The 25,299-nt window shown below is 42.8% G+C and overlaps 1 protein-coding gene across 5 annotated transcripts in view; it reads right to left on the reverse strand.

Annotated features, from left to right (window-relative positions):
- The window catches only part of MTR (5-methyltetrahydrofolate-homocysteine methyltransferase), a 71,417-nt gene that overhangs the window by 15,570 nt on the left and 30,548 nt on the right, over nt 1-25,299 (reverse strand). For 4 of the 5 annotated variants that reach the window (XR_010917572.1, XM_067535748.1, XM_067535749.1 and 1 more), the window contains 11 exons: nt 23,800-23,940; nt 22,769-22,954; nt 21,086-21,265; nt 18,340-18,456; nt 18,104-18,244; nt 13,380-13,469; nt 10,769-10,921; nt 9,643-9,750; nt 6,164-6,264; nt 2,779-2,846; nt 628-748 (listed from right to left, as the gene is read on the reverse strand). Coding sequence is in view for 4 of the 5 variants with exons in the window: in XM_067535748.1 (XP_067391849.1) it covers nt 628-748; nt 2,779-2,846; nt 6,164-6,264; nt 9,643-9,750; nt 10,769-10,921; nt 13,380-13,469; nt 18,104-18,244; nt 18,340-18,456; nt 21,086-21,265; nt 22,769-22,954; nt 23,800-23,940 (1,406 nt within the window). In the remaining variant the exon portion in view is untranslated. The remainder of the gene's footprint in view (nt 1-627; nt 749-2,778; nt 2,847-6,163; nt 6,265-9,642; nt 9,751-10,768; nt 10,922-13,379; nt 13,470-18,103; nt 18,245-18,339; nt 18,457-21,085; nt 21,266-22,768; nt 22,955-23,799; nt 23,941-25,299) is intronic. The other variant, XM_067535751.1, reaches the window with a different exon arrangement.

Consider the following 25,299-nt stretch of genomic DNA (forward strand, 5'->3'; position numbering starts at 1 on the left):
GTTCCTTAGAAAATCACAACCGTGAAACTATCTCATTGTAATGTATGCAAGAGAATGAGATCACAGACCCAACACTGAGACTACCAAATTCAGTGTTTAGCTGCCTGTGGGCAAGTGGCCAGAATTTGTCTCCACCCTAGTCTGTTTCAACAGGCTCTATCCTCAAGGTGCTGTGCACTCTGATCCTGATCCAGCAAAGCACATCCTTAAACTTTATGCATGTCAATAGGCCACTGAAGTCAGTGGAACCATCATCTGCTTAAAGTCTAGCTAGAGGTGAATTTGGGTGGTGATCAATTTGCAAAGGGCCATAGCATCCTTGAGAGTTGCCCTGATGATGATGATGTCATCATCATGATGTGATTAAAATTCAGTATGCTCAGAAGTGCTTTGCTGGATCAGAGCCAAATTGCTCACCCCTGGCATGAAGGGTGTGGATGGGAGGTGGGGATCTGGTCCATAATGTTTCAAGTGTTTGGGGATCTTCCAGATGAAAATTATAACAAACAACAACAGTAAATGGGGAAAGAAGAGTTACCCTTCCATGTATTATAAAGGTTTTTTTTAAAAAACCTTTAATGGCATTTTAAAAATACTTTTTCTCCTCCCTCAAAATATGTTACTTACCTAGAAGTAGTTGCTCCTCCAATCAGCAAAGGAATTTTTATTGCTAATCTCTCCATTTCCTTGGCAACAAAAATCATTTCATCCAAAGAAGGCGTGATAAGACCAGACAAGCCAATTATATCTATTACAGATTAAATAAAAATAGGTAAAAAAAAATCTCTACTTCAGAAAGGATAGAAATATTACACAGTACAATGTTTCATCTGTAGCTGAACTTTATTAAATCAGCTTTGTGCCTCAGACACCAAAGAGAGAAAGTGTACTGTGAAAACACAGCAGTTTGTTAACAAAAGATAGTATTTTAGAAGCACTGGATGGTAGTTTTAACCCAACTGGAAGACAAAATTTTCAGAAGCGGCAAATGATTTTGGGTGCCCATCTTGAAACATTTTGGGCCTAGTTCTCAAATTACTAAGCCTTGGCAGCTCTTATGGACTCCAGCTCGGGCTGGGAGGTGTTGACCACTTCAGATACCAGACCTAAAGTGTCTGAAGTTAGGCATTCAAGATGGAGGCAACAAACAGCAGAAACCATTTCTTAATATTTTGGCCAACATACCAGAGTTTCATAATTTAAATAAAGCTGTGATGGGGTGTGTACTGCACGCATGTTCTGAAAGGGCTATGGGGGCCTGAAAGGCCAGTTATGCTACCTGGTGGCACCTGGAGTTTGGAGCAGGTTTAGTTAAAGGTAAGTCCCATCTGAGAGGTTAGTTTAAAGGCAGGGGGTCTGGAGCAGAAAAGGGGCTGCAGGGAGGAGAGGAAGGAACTTTAAAGTAACTTTCTGGGACTACGGCAGTTGTGAGGAGAGAGACCAAAGAGAGATTTGGCCCTGGCCAAAATGTGTATAGGAAAGTCAGTTAAGAGGCCAGGAGATACATGGAGCAGCTACCAAGGTGAAGCAGGCTCCAGTTGTGAGCCCTGATAAAAGGGCAGAATCTGTACTTCCAGGATGAAAGCCCTGGGAAGTGTTTAGCTGAGGAACAAAAATGAGCATCTGAGAGGGATGAAAGTTCAAGCCCAAAGAGGGCAGAAGTTTTTTGTATTTTTAGTTTGGAATTTGACTGAGGGATTCCAGGAGAAAGTCCTGCAAGTCCTGGCCCTAAGAGAAGAGTGAATCTAGAAAGGTTGCAGGGAGAAGACCTGGTAAAAGGCTATGGTTGGAAGAAGCCCAGAGGTAGCAGGATTGGGTTTGAATAGACAGACCTTGCCTGCTCACTCCAGAGCCCTGGGCTGGAACCCAGAGGAGTAGGTTCCCCTCCTAGCCACTGGAGAAGGTGGACTGAAGCCCCTTAGAGAAAAGTGTGAGGACCACAGGACCCAGAGTTGGGACTGAGGCCCTGATACAAGGTTTTGGACTTTGGTTTGTTGGACTTCTTGTTACGTTGGAAGAGCTGGACTTTAATTACGACTAGGCTGGAGGTCTGAGTTACAGGAAAAGAGACCACCACAGGGCCAATGTGACCATTGGCGAGGGGACTGAGATATGACAGAACATGCTATGCCATGCCCAGTTGGGAGAGTGCACACTAGTGGTGAGTGCACTCTTTCACACAGACATAAGGAGATGGATTACTATACACACAGCCCTTGGGGACCCTCATCTATCACACTGGCGCTTTGAAACTTCCACATCCGTACTCCTGCACAGTTCACATCCTCCAAGCTGCAACACACAATCTGAGAGCAACTGGGACTTGGACCAGAGAAGTTTTTATCAACCTAGAAAGATTAATTCTGGTTTTAACAGGCACTGGTTTACAAGTTCAGAATAAGTCTGGAGCCAAGACTTTAGGGTTCTATTTCTAGCTTTTTTTCTGACTTCTGATACCTTGAACAAATCACTTAACTTCTCCAAGCCTCAGTTTATCCATCTGTGAAACAGGTATAATAGGATTTACCATTTCACAGGGGTATTATTTTGCAAAGTGTTTTGAAATCCCTGGATAAAAGGTGTAATGTAAATACCAAACACAAGCAGTAATAACAATAAAAAAAGATAACTAGTTAAATTCTGAGTTGTGTGTGTGAAGTCTTTGCATTCCCATGCTGTTCATAAATTTCTCAATCTTTCAAAATATGACTCATGAGCAAGATAATTCAAATGTGTTCAAAATCAAACAGTTAAAAAGCACAAATAAAATCTCTGTACCTGCTTTGTTTTCAATAGCAGCTCTCAATATCTTATCACATGGAGTCATGACTCCTAAGTCGATAACTCTGTGAAAAGAAATGTAATGGTACAAGACATAAACAAAAACAGAGTATTTTTGACTGAAGGTCAAAACACCTCATTGTTAACCAATGGTCCAGTTCTGCAGCATTCTATTATAGAGGAAGACCACAGAAATCTCATTTTAAAGGCAAAGGGGTGGGCCCTTTGTTTTGGGAAATTGAGGCACCCTATACCATAAAATTATGCAGAATCTATGCTTTCCTTTGAAAGGAAATTAACTTTCTATTCCTTATGACTGTGCAAATAACTTTCCAAACACACTTACAGTAAACCAATACAGTGTCACCTTTCTGAGTCTACAGATAGGTACCTCAAGTGCCTCTGCTTCTGCTCATGACTGTGCAAAGCAGCAACAGCGTGAAGTTGACAAACCTCTGGTCAGTTCCACAAAATGCTATTCACAACCCTGTGGGCAGCAATGAAACCCACAAAAATCATGCCAATTCCTTGCTGCTAGGGCAGATACTGGAGTTATTTCTGGGGAAAAGGAGCCAAACAGAGTCAGGGAGGAGCCGAGTATTCAAATATGCTGCTCACTGCTAATCTCCATACCCCTTGCAATAGCCAGGATATTCTGGAAAAGGGATAAGAAAAGAAGGTTTATTCTCCTTTCCAGCAGCTAGAAAAGAGAGGAACTTCAGATTTATTAAATGCCTCGTTAGCCAGAAGCTGATATGAATTTGATTATATGATTTGACAAATAGGGAGAAACTGGTTGGGAATTTGAACGTGGAAGGTAGTTTGGGTGAAAGTGATCATGATATGGTAGAGTTCATGATTCTAAGAAATGGTAGGAGGAAAAAAACAGCACAATAAAGATGATAGATTTAAAGAAGGCAGACTTTAGCAAACTCAAGCAGTTCATGGGAAGCAAGTCTTAGGGGAAAAACAGTTCAAGAGAGCTGGCAGTTTTTCAAAGAGACAACATTAAGGGCACAAGAACAAACTATCCCACTCCGTAGGAAAGATAGGAAGTGTGGCAAGAGACCACTTTGGCTTAACCAGGCGATCTTCAATAATCTGAAACCCAAAAAAAGCCCGACAAAAAGTGGAAACTAGGTCAAATGACAAAGGATGAATATAAACAAACACCACAAATATGCAGGGACAAAATTAGAAAGGCCAAGGCACAAAACAAGATTAAACTAGCTAGAGACATAAAGGGTAACAAGAAAACATCCTACAAATACATTAGAAGCAAGAGGAAGAAGGTAGGACAGGGACAAGGTAGGCCCATTACTCAATAGGGAGGAGGGGAGGAGGAACCAATAACAGAAAATGTGGAAATGGCAGAAGTGTTAAATGACTTTTTTGTTTCAGTTTTCTCCAAAGAGGTTAGTAACAACTGGACATCTAACATAGTGAATGCCAGTGAAAATTAGGTAGGATATGAGGCTAAAATAGGAAAAGAACAAATTAAAAATTACTTAGACAAGGTAGATGTCTTCTAGTCACAGGACCTGATAAAATATATCCTAGAATGCTCAAGGAGCTGACTGAGGCAATATCTGCACCATTAGCGATTATCTTTGAAAAGTTATGGAAGATGGGAGAGATTCCAGAGGACTGGAAAAGGGCAAATATAGTGCTAATCGATAAAAAGGGAAATAAGGACAACCTGGAGAATTACAGACCAGTCAGCTTAACTTCAGTACCCAGAAAGATAGAGAAAATAAGCAAGCAAGCAAACTACAAACATGTAGAAGATAAAAAAGGTGATAAGTAACAGTGAGAAAGGATTTGTCATAGACAAACCATGTCAAACCAACCTAATAACTTTCTTTGACAGGGTAACAAGCCTTGTGGATAGGACGGAAGTGGTAGATGTGGTATATCTTGACTTTAGTAAGGCTTTTGATACAGTCTCCCATGACCTTCTCATAAACAATCTAGGTGGAGCTACCATAAGGAGGGTACATAACTGGTTGGAAAATTGTTCCCAGAAAATCAGCGGTTCACAGTCAAGCTGGAAGGGCATATTGAGTGGAGTCCCACAGGGATCAGTTCTGGGTCCGTTTCTGTTCAATATCTTCATCAATGATTTTGTTAATGACATGGAGAGTACACCTATAAAGTTGGCGGACAATACCAAGCTTGGAGGGGTTGCAAATGCTTTGGAGGATAGGATTAAAATTCAAAATGATCTGGACAAACTGTAATAAATAGGATGAAATTCAATAAGGACAAATTAAAAGTATTCCACTTAGGAAGGAACAATCAGTTCAGTTGCATGCACACACAATGGGAGAGGACTCCCTAGGAAAGAGTACTGTGGAAAGGGGCTGGGGGTCATAGAGGATCACAAGCTAAATATGAGTCAACAGTGTAACACTGCTGCAAAAAATAAAAGTAAACATCGTTCTAGGATGTATTAGTAGGATTGTTGTAAGCAAGACATAAATAGTAATTCTTCCACTCTACTCCACACTGATTAGGCCTCAACTAGAGTACTGTGTCAAATTCTGGGCACCCCATTTCAGGAAAGATGTGGACAAACTGGAGGAAATCCAGAGAAGAGCAACAAAAATGATTAAAGATCTAGAAAACAGGACGTATGAGGAAAGATTGAAAAAATTGAGTTTGCTTAGTCCAGAGAAAAGACTGAAGGGGGACATGATAATCTTCAAATACATAAAAGAAGTTACAAGAAGGGAGAAAAATTGTTCTCATTAATCTCTGAGGATAGGACAAAAAGCAATGGGCTTAAATTGCAGCAAGGATGGTTTAGCTTGGACATTAAGAAAAACTTCCTGTCAGGGTAGTTAAGAACTGGAATAAACTGCCTAGGCAAGTTGTGGAATCTCCATTATTAGAGATTTTTAAGAGTAGATTAGACAAACCCTTGTCAGGGATGGTCTAGATAATGCTTGGTTCTGCCACAAGTGCAGGGGACTGGTCTAGATGACCTCATGAGGTCCCTTCCAGTCCTACGATTCTATGAAAGACTGGCCCCAAAGCAGGATCCTGGGACAGTATCCTGGCTGAAATCCTGGCTTTCTCCTCTTCCCAGCAGCTGATGGCAGGGAAGCTCGGTTTTTCATGAAGACATTGCCCCTAGATTTTGGGTCTCAGTGACTTAGGTGAGCCTCTCATCTTAAAAAAAATAAAAATAAAAACCCTCTCATAAACTAGCAAGTTTCAAAGCATTGGGACTCATAGGACTAGCAGTCCTACCTCTTGCTTTTGCCTTATTGTAGTTTCTTCTGACACATTACATTTTAGTACATAATATTTAATTGTAATTTAGAAGAGGCTACTATACTGGAAAGAAAACAGAGACAAAAACTGCTAACCTCATTACCTGAAATTGTTGCAGCCCAGTACCACTCCCACGATGTTCTTGCCAATATCATGTACATCTCCTTTTACAGTAGCTAGCACTATTGTGCCATGGTAAGGATCCTGCAAGAGGAACAAACATCTCAGTATCTATAACTGTGAGGAAGGCTCATTTTGTTTGTACAGCACCTAGCATAATGGGGTCCTAGCCCACGAGTGGGGCTCCAATAAATCCAATATAAATCAATATTAATGACAATCATTAAATGAAAACTAACTGATTTTTTTTTAAGTCAAATCATGTAAAGACAAAGATGCACAGAATAATAGTTTGCAAGAATTACTCTGAGTGGCTGTATGGTTCTAATTTGAATGCATGGGCTGAGACTGATTTAACTGGTAAACTGTTGTAGGGCTGAACCACTTGAACTTGTGGCATGCCTCTGCCCTAAAAAAATAACAATTGCACTAAATAGTTTAATTAGATAAAATATTTAGAACAATGGAGCATGACTGCTCAAAACCAAGTGCGTGTTTGTGCCTCAAGGATAATTTCATCTATGTTGAATGTTATACTGAAAGGGAAGTGAATTAAGAATGGGCAGGAAGAAAAGAGTAAAGAGTCACACACAGCGAAACAGAAATCTTTTTTCAAATCAACGATAAGAGGTCAAACTCTCTAGTCCAATCTGGCTATTTCATACCACTCCAGCTGCAAAAACAGGCCAGATTCAGGACATCAATGGCCAGCAAAGAATTCCTCTTGAAGAGCAGAACCTACCAAAAGTGTAAACCTGGGTGAGGCAGCTCCTGCATCAGATGCCTCCCTCCCCCATACTCTTCCCAACCCTGCACAGAAGGCATTTGGTAGCAGTGTTGCAAAAGCAGAGCTCCACTACACTGATCCTCCAGTGATTCTCCCTTAAGAACCTTGTATCAGAGGCATACCTTATAGAGTAATGGCTCTCAACCAGGGGTACACATGCCCCTTTGGCTACGCAGAGGTCTTCCAGGAGGTACATCAACTCATCTAGATATTTGCCTAGTTTTACAACAGGCTACATAAAAAGCACTAGTGAAGTCAGTGCAAATTAAAATTTCATACAGACAATTACTTTTTTATACTGCTCTATATGCTGTACACTGAAATAGAAGTACAATATTTATATTCCATTGATTTATTTTATAATTATATGGCAAAAATGAGGAAAGGAAGCCATTTTTCAGTAACAGCGCGCTGTGACACTTTTGTATTTTTATGTCTGATTTTGTAAGCAGGTCATTTTTAAGTGAGGTGAAACTTGGAGGCACGCAAGACAAATCAGACTTGTGAAAGGGGTACAGTAGACAGGAAAGGTTGAGAACCACCGCCTTAGAGCAGTCCCTAGGTGGCTATGATGCCATGTCTGGGCTGGTGCAGGACCTGGTAGCAGTCATAGCCTCCATGATGGCTTCACCCTGGCAGAGGGGAGAATGCTGCATATTAAAATACAACTAGAAATATACTATACAGACCCAGGAATCAGATCTCCTTCTTGAATGCCATGGTGTCTTTTCAGGGCTTGCTAAAGCACTCTCCATTATGTATCCCCATAAATTTCAGCATCCCCACTAATGAAGGGTTCTTTTAACAATCACTGCTGCTCTCAGTGAGGAGTCTTTTTGTGAAGTACTTGCATCTCGGAATCTAAAAATCCTTGGATCCCCAGCAATATTGCTATGTACTAAAATAGCTAATCTCCTAATATCTTAACAATACTTCTGTCTTTTAAGAGAGTGGGCATTTGAGAATGGTTCACCAGGAAACATCTTAGAAACATCTTAGAGGAACTACAGTGATGAATTTTCAGAGCTTACTGTTGGAATACACAAAAATAAATTTAAAAATCCATTTAATAAAGTGGGGAGGGTGCAGAGGGACGGGGACTAAATAAAAGTATGATGATCTAGTAATCACTAGAGGCTTAACCAGTGATGAAAGCCCTAAGGAAAAATGACATTAAGGGGAAAGGGAAAAATAAAATCTATACTAAGCAAGCATTTTATTTTAGATGTGTTCTGTCTACATGGCACTCCAGTAACCCAGATAGCTCTTTTTATTCTACTACTGGCTGTGGTTGCAGACCTTTTGTCCTCAAATGCAATAGGCAGGGCTTCACAATCCCAGCTGTTCTGTGACAAACTGTCCTGGAGGTAACCATGCCCCAGGGTGAAAGTCTGTCAGTGTACAAACGTACTTTCAGAGGGAGGCTGCAAGACATTCTCCTCTTGGTCAACAGCTATGTCAGGGGCTGTATTTTCAGGGGAAGGCTCTATGGCTCTTCCCCAACAGAAGCTGCAGGAGGTATTGATGGGTATGTTCCTTCTTTTTCCCACCTTCCCCATCAGAGCAGCAGTCTATTTTGGGCCAACTTCTGCTTATTTTTATAATCCCTCAAATTCTGTTTAGCCTCTTACTCTTTGGTGACACCTCCTGGTGCACCAAATGCCACAAAGGCTGCAAAGTTCACATGGGACCCAATCCAATGCACCCTGAAGTCGACATCAAGATACAAGGTGCACAGAAGCAGTCACCCTAAAGGGGAATCCTAGAGTGCACACAACTTAAAATAGACAGGAGTTGGTTCAGAACACAGAGCAGCAGAAGCAAAGAATATGTTGCTGCTGGGAATGGAGGGCAAGGGAAGAAAAGTCTGCAGAATCATTCTCCGGCACAAGAGAGAAAAATCCACAAGAGATGGCTAACAGAGGAGAAAGAGAAAAGATACGCTCCCTCTCCTGTTAAATTATATGGATTTTTTTTTTCTATTGAGTCCTTCTTTTCAGCATTTTTTTAAACGTTTAACAATTATTTCATGAAGGGCAGAGCCACGTAAGGAATAGATAGCAAAGAGAAAACAAATTCTGTATCATGAAGACTTGATGTCTGCAGCACAAAACTATAGATGAATACTTCTGAATGAATTTAAGGAAAAGCCAAAGAAACCTTACACGTTTTAGATTTATTATTTTTATGGGTTTCTCCTGATAGATATTTTTTTTGGAAAAAAAAATTCTTTTACATTATGCTGCTACAGAAGTTTCCATTTGCCACAACATCTGCTGCTAGCAAACTGCAGAAAACAGATCTTGCTGCAGAATTTGCCTATGACACAGCATACAGGGCCCTGATAATTGACAGAGCCATATGGGATTCGTTAGTTTCAGTGTTTATGCCAAAAATCTGAGATCAAACTAAAACCTTATAGGACATTTCAGCCACAACCACAGAAGTTTTGGTGTTTGGCTTCAGGTCAAAGCCATACGGAGCCTCAGTGTTCCATGTGATTTGCACTCCTAGCCCTAATTCATTCAAGATCCACTTGGAACTGGGTTCGCACACCTCAGCGTGCCTGGTCCAAGGTTTCAGGTTTTTAAATCAAAACAACTCATACAGCTCTAGAGCCCAGCTTCAGTGACAGCTAGTTTTAAAGAGTTACAGCACAAGAGAATACAACTTGCCTCTTCTTCGATGCTGCCTGATTTAGCTCTGTTTTCCTCTCTTTCCTTTTCCATGAATGGAATGAGGTGACCAACTGCCTTCTTCATAACTCGAGCGGACTTTATCACCTGAATTGACAAATGGAGGAAGAGAGCGTCAGACATAGAGAAACAGCTACCGCCCTTCAACAGCTTGTCTTTATAACCATTCACAGGAAAGTAGCAAACCAGAATACACATTTGCAAACACAGATCCCAATACTGCAATGAGCTTCAAGCTGTCTAACCCTTGTTCCGTGCACAGCCCTACTGACTTCAGGAGGGGCCTGCCTGCACGGTGCTCACTGCAGGAGCAGGGCTGTTGGGCCCAATCCTGACAGGTGCTTTCTAACCACCCAACATAAATAGGTCAACATGTGTTGTAGGTGCTCAGCACCTTTCAGGGTCAGTCCCTTAAGTAAAATCCCCTAAAGATGAAATTACAATGTGATGGTCAAAGAGGTGACCACTAATCAGCACAGAAAATAGCCTTGGAAAAAAGATGGGGAATAGAAAAGAAAGGGAAGAAAAAACAAAACAAAACAAAAAAATCCAACAAAACCCCAGCTACCAAGAAGGGTCACATGCAATGAAAGAGAACAAAAAATGACACATATTAATAGATACACCTACATTTTTAGAATTCAAACATGCCATTTCCTTTGGAAGGAAATCTGGACTAGAACTACTTATGGACACTTATCATAAACAACAACTGAATAGATGATAGAGAGCCTAGGCCAGCGGTTCTCAACCAGAGGTATATGTGTATCCCTGGGGGTATGCAGAGATCTTCCAGAGTGTACATCAACTCATCTAGATCAGAATTTCTCAACCTGGGGGGGAGGTCACAGGATTGGTTTAGGGGGATCACAAGTTCAGAGCCAGCGTTAGGGGGTGGCAAGCAGGGCAATTGCCTGGGATCCCATGCCACAAGGTTACATGTTTCAGCCCTACGTGGCAGGGTTTGGGCTTGAGCTCGAGCTCCCGGGAGGCAGGGCTCGGCCTCAGACTCCTGAAAGGGGTGCAATAATTTGGGAAGGATGAGAATGAGGGGGCGAGGCTAAACTTGTGGAATACAAAGAACACAGATTATTCCCCTCTTTACCTGAGGCAGAAACATCTTTCCAGCACCAAAAAGATCACCAACAACTTTCATGCCATTCATCAGGGGCCCTTCGATTATGTTTAGAGGCCTGGGATATTTTTTATGGTTTAATCTTGCCTCTTCTGTGTCCTCAATGACGTATTTTTCAATGCCCTGAAAAAAATGTATAAAATGTTTATGTTATATTGTATATATTTTATATAAATACATACATACACATATACACACAGTGTGTGTGTGTGTGTGTGTGTGTGTGTGTGTGTGTTCGTTCTCCCCAAAATTTTCAGAGTGCTTAAAAAACAAAATCACAACAAAAGCAAAAACTGGCCAACTTTAGACTGCTAGGCTTCAAAAATGCTTCATAAACATATTTCAATTAGGTTTTCTTGGTCAGCCTTGCTCTCATCAAAATAAACGTAAGAACATAAGAATGGCCATAGTAGGTCAGACCAATGGTCTATCTAACCCAGTATCCTATTAGAGGGAATGAACAGAACAGGACAATTTATTGAGTGAGCCATTCCCTATCATCCAGCCCCAGTTTGGCACTCCAAACAGAGAGCAAAGAGTTGCATCCCTGACCATCTTGGCTAATAGCCATTGATGGACCTATCTTCCATGACAAAAGGTTATTAACCTTACGTAACTTGTTCTTCAAGAGGTGTTGCTCATATCCATTCCAATGTAGGTGTGTGCTCACCCCAGCACGCTGACAGTGCTGACCACCTTCAGTGGTATCCATCCGGTTGGTTCTGGTGCCCTCTGGAGTCATGATCTCATAGCATCGGTATAAAGGGCCCTGCTGCCCCCTCAGTTCCTTTTGCCAGTTAACTCTGACAGAAGGGCGTGGGGTGGGCGTGGGGTTGGAATGGACATAAGCGACACATCTTGAAGAACAACAGTTATGGAAGATTAGTAACCATTTTTTCTTTTTCGAGTGCTTGCTCATGCCCATTCCAATGTAGGTGACTCCAAAGAAGTTGCACAGGTGGAGGGTTCGGCGTTCATTGGCACGCTGATTGTAACGCCGCTCGGCTGAAACCCATATCGCCTCTAGCTTGCTGGGTGATGTAGAAGTGTGGAATGATGGCCACACTGCCGCTCTATAGATGTCCTGAATAGGAACTTGAGCCATGAACGCCAACAACGATGCTTGGGCCCTTGTAGAATGGGCTGTCAATGGAGGACCCAGGACCTTCGATAGGTCATAGCACGTGAGGACACAGGCAGTTAGCCACAATGAAGTTCTCTGGGCCGAGACTGGAAGGCCTTTCATTCTGTCTGCAATGGCTATAAAAAGCTAAGAAGGGCTCCAGAAGGGTTTAGTCCTTTTTATGTAAAAGGCTAGTTCATGCCTAATCTCCAATGAGTGGAGCCTCTGTTCCTCCCTGTTTGCATTGGCTTCACATAGAAGACTGGTAAGCAGATACCCTGGTTATTAGGAAATTGAGAGACCACCTTCGGTAGGAAGGCCAGGTGCAGCTGCAACTGAACCATATCCTTGAAGAAGACTGTGTATAATGGTTCTGAAGTAAAAGTTTAGATCTCTAAAATGCTTCTGGCAGAAGTAATGGCGACCAGGAAGGCCACCATCCAGGATGGGAAGAGCAGAGAGCACATTGCTAGCGGTTCAAGTGGGGGTCCTGTTAGCACCAAGCTGAGGTCCCAGGAAGGGAGTGGGTGTCATACTTGGGGGTATAGCCACCCCAGTCCCTTAAAAAAACGACCACAAATCGAGTTTAAGACGACTGACTGGTTAAGTACTCTTGGGCAAAAGGCCGAGATTGCACCTAGATGGACCCTAACAGATGATACTTTTAAGTCTTGCTGTTTCAGCTGAAGTAAGTAATCTAGAATGAAAGGCAGTATTGACTGGGTAGGCGAAACCCTTTTTTGTGCTGACAGATTGAGAATCTCTTCCACTTTGCCAGGGAAACAGCTCTAGTGGACAGTTTCCTATTCCCTAAAAGCACTTTGAGAATAGTCCCAGAGCATGCCAGTTCTGCAGGGTTCAGCCATGGAGCTTCTATGCCGTGAGATTAAGAGATTCGGGTTCAGATGACATAGACAGCCATGATCCTGAGAGATCAGGTCTGGAAATGGGGGCAGGCTGATTGGCATGTATACTGAGAGATCTAGCTCCCTGTCCTTAGTTCTGGTCCCGAAACCTTTGCAAATCCTGCAATGCTCCCATATGTGGGCCTCTTGCAGACACTTGAGGCAGCTGGAATGTGGGTCACTAACTGGAATCGGCTTATAGCATGACAGACATGGCTTAAACCCAAGGGAACAAGGCCGGGTTAAGGGCTAACCCCGCTAAGCAGGGTCCACTAACTAATTGAACTTAAGCAAAACAAAAAGAACTATGTATAGTAAATAAGTCAAATTCACTGAGAGAAGTACCTGCAGGAAAATACAAGGATGAGCAGCAGTTCCAGCGACCATCACGGGTGGTGAGAAGGAACTAAGGGGGCGGTGAGGCACTTTATGTTGACGCTGTGAGGGAGCGAGCCCCAGTGACATCACATGCTTGATAACAGCAGATGGCCACAGGTATGGTCCCTGCATGCTGCATACTTTGCTTAGATAAAGTAACTTTATATAAATTCACCTTGACAAGTGAGTATTCCAGCCTTTCCTCCACGGGGCCATTCCGCCATTCATCAGTCTGTACCACTCTCTTTCCTCCTTGGGCATGAGTCTAAAATGGAGTGAGAAATGCAGTCAGTGGGAATTTGACTGGGTAAAGGACACAGTAGTGACCTCAGAATCTGGTCCTTTACTTTTTATACCAATCAGAACTTAAAACTTCACACATATCCCACACTAAATGTTTAAAGACCTTCTGAAGTAGTACTGTTTATACATGTACACAAAGCACTATAGATGTTTCTGATGCTCTATTGACAAATAAAATTGACAGCCATATAGAGTTTAAGTTGTAATAAACATGTAGACAAATGAAAGGACTTCTAACAATGCTACCACTACTAAGACATTCTGAAAGGACTAATCTTTAGATTTCTTCTTGGGAATATAATTTAAATCGATCCCAGGCCAGCGCACAATTCATTCTAAACTCCTAAATAATTAATTTGGCATTATTTCAGTTCCTGCTGGAGTACAGTTATTGTTGAATTAAAAGGCATCCAGAACTATATCATGCTGGGAAGTCTCATCAGCACAAGATAGCAAACATGCACTCTCTCTCTCTCCCTCATTTCAGTCTTTAGTCCTATAGCAGGATTTGTTCTTAAACACCAAATAGCCACCAGAAAGATGCATGGCTGGGGAAACAGACCATTCCATCAATCACTGTGTCTGATTCAAATCGGTTTGCTTTCTGTGGACTGTTCCTGTGGTGCATTTTGAAAGAGAAAGACTGCCCTAAACACTCCAACATTCCACTGACATGTGATCATCCCATCCCATCCCTCTGAATGTTTATTAGCAGCCTTTTACAGAGAGGACCATGGGGTGAAGCCTGACAGAACGCTCTTCAATTGTATCTGTATAGCGCTCAACTGACTAAAGTTTCTGCCAAGTTACCCAGCCTTATAGCATTTTATATCTCTTCTCCCATAAACCTTGTGCTATTGTCCCACCCTCCTTATGAACTAGCCCTCAGAACCCTTGTGGACGATCCATAGAGCAAACAAGATTGGCTCCAGCTGACTTTATCCTTTCTGTAGAGGAGAGATCCAAAGTGCTCTCCTTAATGCCTTGTCTATTCCAGAAGCTTGAATGCATTTTTCTGCACCAGCATTACCTACAGTGGTAGCTGCAATATAGACAGCATGTTCTCCCTACTGCCTCATCTGCCCCCTGCAGATAGCAAAGTAGCTGCATCAAAAAAGGAGATACCGAGATGCCAGATCAGAATGGCAAATCTATATGGAGGGAAATGCTTGAGGGAAGTGAGACTCCAATTTGTAGAGGGATGAAATAGAGGAGAGAATGTTTAAGTAACCAGTGGCCAGTGTGGGTCAGAGTAAGAGTAGACTAGAAACCACACATTGCTGTAGATAAGATCAACGATACAGGCAAGAATGATTACAGATTGGAGAAGGCTATGGGTGTCAATTATAAAGAGGATGAGCATAGCATGGAGGTCATCCCTCACTCTGAAATCCCCAGTGAAGAGAAACTCAACAGGCATAAGAGACATCAAGAAGCAGTCAAATAGAAAAGGGAGAGTAAGACTTTTGAAAGGGAAGTGGTAAACTAAAGAGTTTTCACAATAGAAGGAGAAATAGGGTTGGGCAGATGAAAAAGGAGCAAAAGTGCTAAGCATGTGCTGGGCCTTTAGCCATGCATTTCAGTAATGGGATCAATTTTGCAGTGTGTGTGCATACCTGATGCACACCTACCAAAACAACTGCTGTACGTCCAACTCACCAAAGGAGAAAGGAAATGGAGAGGCCAAAAGAAACGCTTTAAAGACATCCTCAAGACAAACATCAAGAGATGCAGCTTCGACATCACACACTGGAAGACAGTAGGCCAAGACAGGGCTAATTGGCAAAGGTTTGGAGAAGGAACCACTCTTGAGGAAAACTGCCTCATCCTGGTTGCAGAAAAACACCAGAAAAGGACAGACAACGGTCACGTAGCAATCATGGCCCAACTCTGTCTCCCAAGACCACCTGCAACGTCTCAGGCTCAAGGATCGGACTCTTCAGTCACCAAAGGGCCCATATAAAATAAAACCTGTGAAAGAGATCAGCCTCGACTCGAGGGATCACCAACCAGAATTACGTAGCATGTAATTAATGTGTGGAATTTGTAACTGCGGGGGTGGGAAGGAGGGACGCACTATGGATGGATTTTTAAAATAGGATAATTCTGGACACTAAGGATGGAAAGTCTTCACTGAAGGCAATGGCAAAACTCCCATTGACTTCAACAGGGCCAAGATTTCACCCTAACAATATTGACAGCTATGCAAGGGATGAATAAACCTCATGTTTCAGGTGCAAACTGATACCCTTGGGGAATGGGGCAGACAAGGGGCAAATCTCTCTCCCCACCACGTTCAGCACTGGGCGATTGGTAAGGTGCATTGCTGCTGACAGGGGAGGTGGAAGGAATGAGGTTGCCTCGCTCTGAAGAACTGCTGGAGGCAGGATTCCGACTATGTCAGATCTGCTGTGGCAGTATCTATGCTCATTGCCTGTTAGTACTGTAAGGGTCTGTGCAGTTGAAGCGGAGGAATAAAGGAAACATGTAGGCTTACAGCATGCAGCATCCCACAGAGAGTTAAATAAATACCCTGCAGAACAGAAATCAAAGCAACTACGCATGTCACATCAAAATCAGTGAAGTACACATAAGAAATAAAATTTTGTATGGTGAAATTCATTCCCATGCACAGGGCCTGCACAAGGCCTTATGTACCACTGAAGACTCAGGGAAGGGTTTAAATATTATAGTATATACAGTCCTGCATGATTCCCCTGCACTAGGATTCATCTCACTCAAAAGCTTTACTGAAGCAGAATACAAAGCTCTAAAAAAGCATCATATAAAAAAACACAAGCCAAAGTTCTTATCTCCAATGAAGGCCACATTTCAAAGCTGTCAGTTGTGGATTTTCTACAGATTCTCTGCTGGAATTTTATGGTAAGTTGTTGCACAGGTTTTAGGGGTGTACTGAATGAGTAGATTTTCTCTCTTTGGTAATGAGCATGGAACTATTCCAAATTCTGTAATAAACACATCAACCCTGAGAACTGGGTAGAGATTCCAATATCTCGGACAGGAACAATTCACACACACAGCTAGTAATTTCCCATGCTCTTAAGATTTACAGGAAGAAAGAGCCCATCTGCTTTACCCAACCATGTTTCTGCTTTTCACACTCCATTTACATTCAAAGTCTGCCTCTTGCAGAAACACTTACCTACATGGTCCTTGAAATAGGATTCATTGGGCTATTAATTCCCTTTAACATTAAAAGGACATCACCATAAATTAAGACATTTAGACTACTTGACAGAGATATTTCTGGTTTAGAACAATTCCCTTTGGTTCCAGCATCACCACTTCGGGCCATATTTAGAAAGGTATGTAGGTGTCTAACTCACCTAGGTGTTTAGCAAGATTTTCAAAAGCATTTATCTGAATCCTTAGGTGCCAGAATACCTGTGCTAACTTGACCATTAAACTATTTTACTTTTCATTCACTTTGGCTCTTCTATCTCATCGTAAGGCTCTGGGGGTTCCCCCCCCCCCCTGCAACTGCAGATATTGTAAATATCCCAAGATTATCACCACATCAGGAAAGATAACTTGTAAATAAACTGCTATTAACAGAAAAAGAGCACTGTACAAAACAACCTTACCTTACATAAAGTGTGTGCTATGAGGACATGGGGGGACATGGATAGAGAAGTTTTCCTATTATTGGTTTTAAATTTACTATCCTTGTTCTTATGCACGTATGGAGACTGTGTCCCCTACAGGCCAAACACAATCCATGCATTTCAGTAATGAAGCCTATAGTCCCCCTCATTTTTAAGGACTGTGGCCTGCAATCATAGTAGAGAGCACTTCAGTCTGGTTTATGATTATTCTATAATGTGCCCTACCTAACTAACTTGGAAATCCATATGAGGTTTGACATTGGTTTCAATGGCACCAGGATTTCACATTAAGTCTACAGGGTTGTTAATCTTGAACCTTTCCTATTCCTTTAGATAGATACTTATATGGTCCCTATCACCACAGTATCTCACAAATGCATAGATTCACACAACACCCCTGTGGTTTTAGCCCTCTTTTATAGATAGGGACCTGAGAAAGAGAGGGAGATTAAATGACATGCCCAAGAACAAACAAAGTCTGGCACAGCTGGGAACTGAATCCAAATCTGAATCCCACTAGAAAACCTTTACCACCTGATCACCTTTCAGGTGCACACAAAATGCTCTCGGTCCTCCAAAAAGACACACGGGTGGCTGGTGTTGCAACAGAAAGAGCCCTCTTCACCTCCCAGGATGCTCGTAGCCCCTAGTGCAATAATAAAATTCTTCTCCAGGGACAAAAGAATCTCAACAGAAGGTGTTTTTACAGCAAGCTTTCCTTAGCAGTCAGAAGGACTCTGATTTGGTAGCCATCTTCAAGGCATAATGTAGAGCACATTCAATCTGGTTCAATTTTTTTCTATTTGCGTTTAATAACTGAGCTGCTGCTCACAGCAACAGTGGCAGCTTCTACTACCCACTGTCAGAGGCTACATACATTTGTGTTTTAATCTTACCTGGTGTCACTGCTTAGATGCAATAGCCTAGATTCTGTACAAAAGAGTAACAAAGACACAACACTGAAAGTTACCTGGGCGTAACGTAAAAGCTTCTCTGTGGCATCTGGGTCTTTATTCCAGATCAGATTCTCACACAGCTGTAGAAGTTCCTTGTGAATATCATCATACACTGGAAGATTCCCTGCATTCACTATCCCCATGTCCATGCCGTACTGAGAGTACAGAAAAAGAGAATCAGCAATATCCATAAAATTTCACACCGCATATCTGTGGAGCACAAATAATGTCAGCGGAAAGCACATCATACCTTTATTGCATGATATAGGAAAACTCCATGCATTGCTTCTCGAATGGCCTCCATCCCTCGGAAGGAGAAGGACAGATTGGAAAGGCCTCCGCTTATTTTAGCCCCGGGCAGTGTTTCCTAGCAACAGGATCAAAAGATCAGCAAGCTCAAACTTTACAAAAGTGGTTCCCAAAAAAGCACTGGAGGGGCACCAATGATCCACAAAACACTTGTTCCGGGTCTGTGGAGTGCTGACAAGTCATCTAATGACAGCACCTACTTCCTCTCCTTGGTTCCAGCTGCTTCTACAGTTATCCAGGCTCTTCCTTGCAGAGAAGAACTTGAATGACTACAGAAGAAGCTGGAAACAAAAGGGAAGAACCAGACTAGCTAAACATAAGCAACTTCTGTGGTTCCCAAAGGGACGATGGGCTATTATAAATGGGATCTTGACTAGGAGGGGTGTTCCAGCTAATAGCAAACAGGAGGGGAGCTGCTCTCTCAAGATGTGTTCCACACTACGAAGAAGTCTGACAACTTCTGCTTTCTAAAACACTAACGTGTTCGCTTTTCTTAAACTTAGCAAAGAAACAAGGAAGAAAAGGAATCCAACACAGTAACAGCTCAGATTATCTTTCTCAGCAAAAATTTTAAATCATTAATCATCTGTCATAAAATATTAACTAGATCCTGTTTGTTAGGTTTTTTTATTAATAAGAAGGGCTGCAGATTTGTCACAGCATGTTTTTAGTCAAAACTCATGGTGCAATCATGATAAATTTAGTAAAAGTCCCGAGTTTGGGGGAGGGGGATATAAAATCACAGGAGCACCATTTAAAGGGGTGAGGGCCACACAGGGCGGGTCCTGCCCCCAGAGGGCAGGAGTAGCAGCTGGCCCAGCGAACCCTTCTGGCCTGTTGGCTCTCATCATAGCATGCAGGACAAACAGAAAAATCACAGTATCCATAACATTTTCACCACTGTGACAAACCTGCAGCCCTAATAATAAGGCCTGGGGTCTAGAGCCAAAGCTAGCTACAAAGCTAAAGATCTTCTGCGGGGAGGCTAAAAGCAGCGGACATTCTATGCAGGAGGATTCTGATGCCTCTGGCTCATTGCAGAGAAATCTCTGTAGGCGGTTTCCATGGTTTACTAGAGGAGATGGAGGAATATAGTGACTTGGCCAATGGATCTGTGAATAGATTGCTTTGTGGAGATACAGTGAGTCACATCCACTACTACTCTCCACAGGCCCTGGTAGCAATCAACACCTGACTATAGTTGATGCAATGGAGATTTCCCCCGCCCCGCCTCAATAACTCCTCTGTAGTTTCCTGAAAACAGAACTCTCCTTAACTAGAGGTTTATTTATGGGATTAGCATTTGGGGCAATGGGTCAAATAGCATTTCTGGGGCAATCGCCATACACGCTGGGCACAGATGGGTTCATTATTTCCTTAAAACTGAGAAACTCAAACTTTAAGGCCAGAGGGGACCATCATGATCATCTAGTCTTACGTCCTGCACATTGCAGGCCACAGAACCTTGTCCACCCACGCCTAGACCCATAACCTCTGGCTGAGTTACTGAAGACCTCAAATTATAATGTAAAGGCTTCAAATTACAGAGATTCCACCATTTATTCTAATTTAACCCCACAAGTCACCCGGTCCCCTCAACACACACCTGTTGACTGCCAACACTTCCTAGGTCATGCCTAGTTTTGGAATTATTTTGTGATGTTTAAATATCTGGGTCAGGTTTGGGCAACTATGGTTCTGAACAGCTCAGACTACGGTAGGGTAGAAATAACGACACACCTCCCCCAGCCTCCCATCACTTTCTTCCCAAAGGGAATCAATCATTGCCCTGATACTCTCATACCCATCACCCCAGCTGCCTTCTCTCAGCAGACCTGGTGTCTCCCCACTCTGCATGCACATGCGCACTTAACTTGAGCTGTGCTTTTTAGGGAGCGGCTGAGAGGCCTTGTCTGGGAAGGTGGACAGCTAACGCACTTCCATATCCCATAACAACAAGACCTGGAAAGCCTGCTTTCACTGCCAAAAGTGCCTTACCACACAAAGCTGGAGACATGCCACAGGGTGCACTGGGCTAGTTTAGAATTCCAAATCTCATCTCGAGCTTGATTTCTGGGTTCAACTGATACAGGACAGAGATGGGACAGCTTGCTGCCTGCCATCTCCCAGAAAATACCTCACATAGATTCTGTTTGCAAGGGTTGGCAACAAGTAGAACCCATCACGTTGCCCCCCCTAAAATGTAAAGGCGGAATGGGTGACATTGGCTTTATACAAGTGATGCCCTTTATTTCTAAGTTTATTTATAGGTTTCCCAACACATATGCTGTGACTAACTAAAAAGTAAAGAGAATGTGACATTATGGCACACTCATAAAACAGACCTACTCCAATCACAATAACTGAATTTAAATTAATTAATTGAGTCAGCTTTCACATGTTTTGAGAGGGGCCTTTTGGCCAGAGTGCTGTCATTTTGTGAATGTTGCCTCATTTCATTAATATCTATGTATTCGTGGTACTGTTTATGGATTGAGCTAAATTTAGAGCACAACATAATGTATAATTTTTTCTACTGCAAACATACCAGTTGAGAAACTACTGTAGTTCATAGGAATAGTCCTCTATTATTAATTTAGGTAGTCAATTATTGGGGAGCACAGGAAATTTTTTAAGTAGGCCTGCATCAAGTTTAAAAAAAAAAAAAAAAAAGCCAAAAAACTTACTTTTATGGTTTGAGCTGCATTGATGAAGTTAATTGCATACAGGTTATGTTCTTCCATTCCAGTCCCTATGGTCAGAATATTGGGGTCAAAGATTATATCGTTTGGATTGAAGCCTACTTTCTTCACAAGGAGGTGGTAAGCTCTGGTGCACACGGCTATTTTAGTTTCTGTTTCTGTGGCCTGGAAAAATAAGAAAAGAGGATGAAAAGGAAGCATTTCTGCTGTGTAACACAGAGAGGGGATGAAACCAAAGCTCCAGAGCCAAGTTTGCAAGTCTCTCAAGAATAGCAGTTACCAATCTGAACACCACAAACTTGGGAAAGATCAGATCTTGAGTTTGTCAGTCCCAGTTTAGGCATGTTCAAATCTGAGAGGCTTGGTTCAGCCCATCAGAGAAAGGAAGTAGGTTAAACTGAGATAAGGTTGCCACCTTTCTAAATGCTGGTGACCGGACCCCTGAGTAGGATTGCCACCCATCTGGGTTTTACCTGGACAGTCTGTTTTTTGGTTTCTGTGTCATGATGCCATTCAAGGCTGCCAGGTGTCCAGTTTTCAGGACCTGGCAACACTAAATGGCACCTGAACCAAAAGTCTGGTTACTGTGGGTGGAGGGAGGCACACGGTCATTAACCTGCACCAGCCCCTGCTCAGCTGAGGCCGCCTCCTACTGCAGACAGGCTCCTTGAGACGATCCAGTAAGCTGAGGGTGGAAGAGGAGTGAATGACAGGGCTCTTGGGCGGAGAGGGAGAGAGGCAGAACGGGGACAGGGCTTCAGGGGAAGAAGCGGGGCCTCAGGGGCAGAGCTGCCAGCCTCAGCTAGGAAGAGGGGCTGTGAGAGCCCACTGCGCAGCATGGGAAGGATGGAGCCTCCCTTCTGCCCCAACAGGCTGCTCAGAACAAGAAATCAGGGGTTGGGGAGCAATGCTCCCCCACCCCCAAACTATGCCCATGGCTGGCGTGGATTGATGACCCAGCGCTTCTCCCTGCCCACAGTGATGGGACACTGTCGGTTTCCCTTTTCAATCAGGATTTCCGGTTGAAAATTGGACACCTAGCAAACCTAGAGCGAGAGAGACTCCAGGGTTCTGGACTCCAGGACCCATTTCCAGCATCCAAGCAAAAGCTAAGACCGCTCTGGGAAGAATAAAATAATTCACAAATAGATCTGAGCTTAGTTTTTTCTCTCTGATCCATACACCAATAAATTTCTGAACTAGAAACCTGAAGTGGAAAAATATTATGGAATTTAACAGAAAATATATATCCCTGCCATAAAATTCTGTCAATTCTATTGCCACGATGATCATCCAGTACAGGTGGCATAGTCTTGCTGCCCACCACGTCTAGCATTATTGCTGCTACTACTAACAGACCTTGGCCTCCTATGATAGGGGCTGGGGCTGCCCTATAAGTAGTTCAGGTCTGATTTTGTCACTCTTACTCAATTCCATCAACCCAGTGGTTTCAAAGAGACTACCCACACGGATATAGTGCTAACTCAACACAATCAGGCCATCATTGTCAAAAATGTCTCTAAATGAGAGTCAAAAGTGTTATTAAGACTGTATAGGCTTCTAATCATATTTGACCATGACCAAAAGGCCATTTTATCTCCTATGGGAATAAGGAGCCTTTCATCTCAAAAAGTGAAATTTGTCACATAATAAGAAAGTGACACTCACTTGACCCACTTCATCAAAAGCCATGACCACCACAGCTGCTCCGTACAATTTAATCCGTCTTGCTTTTTCCAGGAAGTCATCCTCACCTTCCTTCAGGCTGATGCTGTTCACAATGCACTTCCCTTGGCAGCACTTCAAGCCAGCTTCAATCACAGAGAAATTTGAAGAATCAATGCATAACGGCACCTGTATCCAGCAGAAACATAAACAAAGAGGGGAAGTGCAAATTAGCAGCAAATTTTTCCTGACTACCATCCACCAACTTAAACAGAAGGCTAGAAAAGCAAACACAATATTCATCATGTTTGCAAGCCTGTTTCAAGAAAGGAATAAAACCAGGAGAAATCTACAAACAAAACAGCACCCAGAATCCTTGCTTTCAATGCAAATCTTAATGGAACTTTAAATTCAGAGCTGCTGAGGTCCCTCTATAACATGCACATTATATAGAGAGATTTCTCTCCCCTCCCCTTACCTTCCAGCATGCACAGATTTGTTTTCAGAAAGCCAAATTGCTTGGCATCAGCAGGTTTTATTATCATGTGGGAGATCCTTCCTATATCTACAGCGAACTCTGGACCCTTGCTCTTCAGACAGATGAGATTTATGTACGAGAAGGCATCTAAGCACAGCAGTCTACTCCCAATTCACAGACTACTGTGCATAGTGGTTTTAAAAAAAGGAGCTGACATTCTGCTCTGCCAACCAAAGGAAAAAAGTGCAGCATGCCTTTAAGTTGGCAATAAAGGATAGTGCAGCTCAGGAGGAAGGTGTTTGAAGCCTCTATTCCCCTGGAAGGCCATTCTGCTGCATGCCACTTAGCACTATCCTGTGACACTATCCTGAAGGGAAGGAAAGAACCCCAGTTCCGAAGCCTGTGGCTTCCCTATCACAAAACTAGTGGAGGATAACTAAATACACGTACTTTCTCTTAACTACAAATGGCGATTCATATCAACATTTTACTGAAATGTGATTCACATATCAACAAAAATCTGCTTGAATGTGCTTTAGTATGAATCAAATACAACCTTAGCGATGTCGGGTTCTGAAGCAATGAAGTTACAAAATCTGGCCATAGCACTTGGCCCATCCAGCATTCCCTCGTCCATATTGATATCCAAAATCTGGGCTCCCATCTCAACTTGGGCCTTGGCCACACTCAGAGCTTCCTGAAGGAGGGGTTTAAAATGAATAAGCAGAGCAAATGAGTTAGTCATCGTGGAGACATTATTTCATCTTCCCAAACAAACCGCTCAGAATTCACCCTATGTTAATGTAGATTATCAAAATGCTACATCTCCTTTTCTTATTAGTTTTATAAAGGTCTCTTCATCGATGTAAGCAGGTGTCCTCCTAAATATCCTTGGAGCTTTGATCGATGCCTTGCTAAAGGCCACAAGGCTCTAACTCTTGGATCTTCGAGCAGCCCAGCTGTTTGAAGTCTCTGAGTGGCTCCCAGGAAGTGAGGGGTGGGGTGGAGCTGAGCAGGGAGAATTAGTATAAAAAGTCACTTGCTATGCATACCTGAGAGTCACAAACAGGCGTTTCAGAGGGAGTTAAGAGCAGAAATGAGAAATGCTTTCCTTCCAGGTGCTGCTCTACATGTGATATTGAGATGGAACAGTGGTGGAGAACTGAGGCAGATGTGCCACATAAATCTTTCCTGCCTGAAGCCAAAAGAGACTTCCTGTGCATAAATTGTAAGTTGGTAGCTGTGCTGGAAGAAAAGATTTGTGGGTTTGGAGGGGCAAGTTGAAACACTACTGAGAATCAGAGACACTAAGCAGTTCCTAGACAACCAGGTTTGGGATACACCAGTATGCCAGGTTCAAAGAAGAATGGACGGGCCACCAAGGAAGTGGAGAGAGAGAAAGTCAGTGAAGAGGCTTGGCAGTTTATAATCACCAGAGGCAAGAGCTCACAGTGGCATTCCACATGGCAAGAGATAGATGAAATGGGCAGGCTGTGAGAGAGGAGGACCAGAAGGAATGCCACACAAGCAAAAGTTTCATATGGCAACCAGGTCATCAATGTGGAAACTGGAAGATACCTCTCAAGATCCAGCACGTACAAGTGAATGGAGAGATGTATGGGACATACATATGGATGGCAGCTTGGCCCAATCTGTAAGAGAAACAAGTTTGCCCACAAACAATTCTCCAGAAGAATAAAAAGAACATTCTGCAAGGGACAGGAGGACAACAGGACAGCATGCTAAAGAAGAAGAAAGTCTAAGTGATCTTGTCTGAGATCCTTCCTGTCCCATGAGAAAAGGGAAACAGAAGGCAAAAGATTCTGGAAGGGAACCACTGGCTAGGTAAGTGGCATAGGGTGGAGGGTTTTGGTTTTGTGGAATGTTGGTCCACCTCCTATGGAGAAAGGTGACTGTATAGATTGGATGGCCTCCACCTCACTAGAAGGGGAATGAATCTCTTCAGGGACATGCTGGCTAGAAAAGTCTGGACCGCGTAAAACTAATAGCAAAGGGGGATGTAAGGAGAGGGAAGATATGAGCACTCCGCACAAAA

This window comes from Emydura macquarii, unplaced genomic scaffold (genome assembly GCF_026122565.2).
Source record: "Emydura macquarii macquarii isolate MOO-44397 ecotype Brisbane River unplaced genomic scaffold, CSIRO-AGI_Emac_v2 contig_3517, whole genome shotgun sequence".
Taxonomy (NCBI): Eukaryota; Metazoa; Chordata; order Testudines; family Chelidae; genus Emydura; species Emydura macquarii.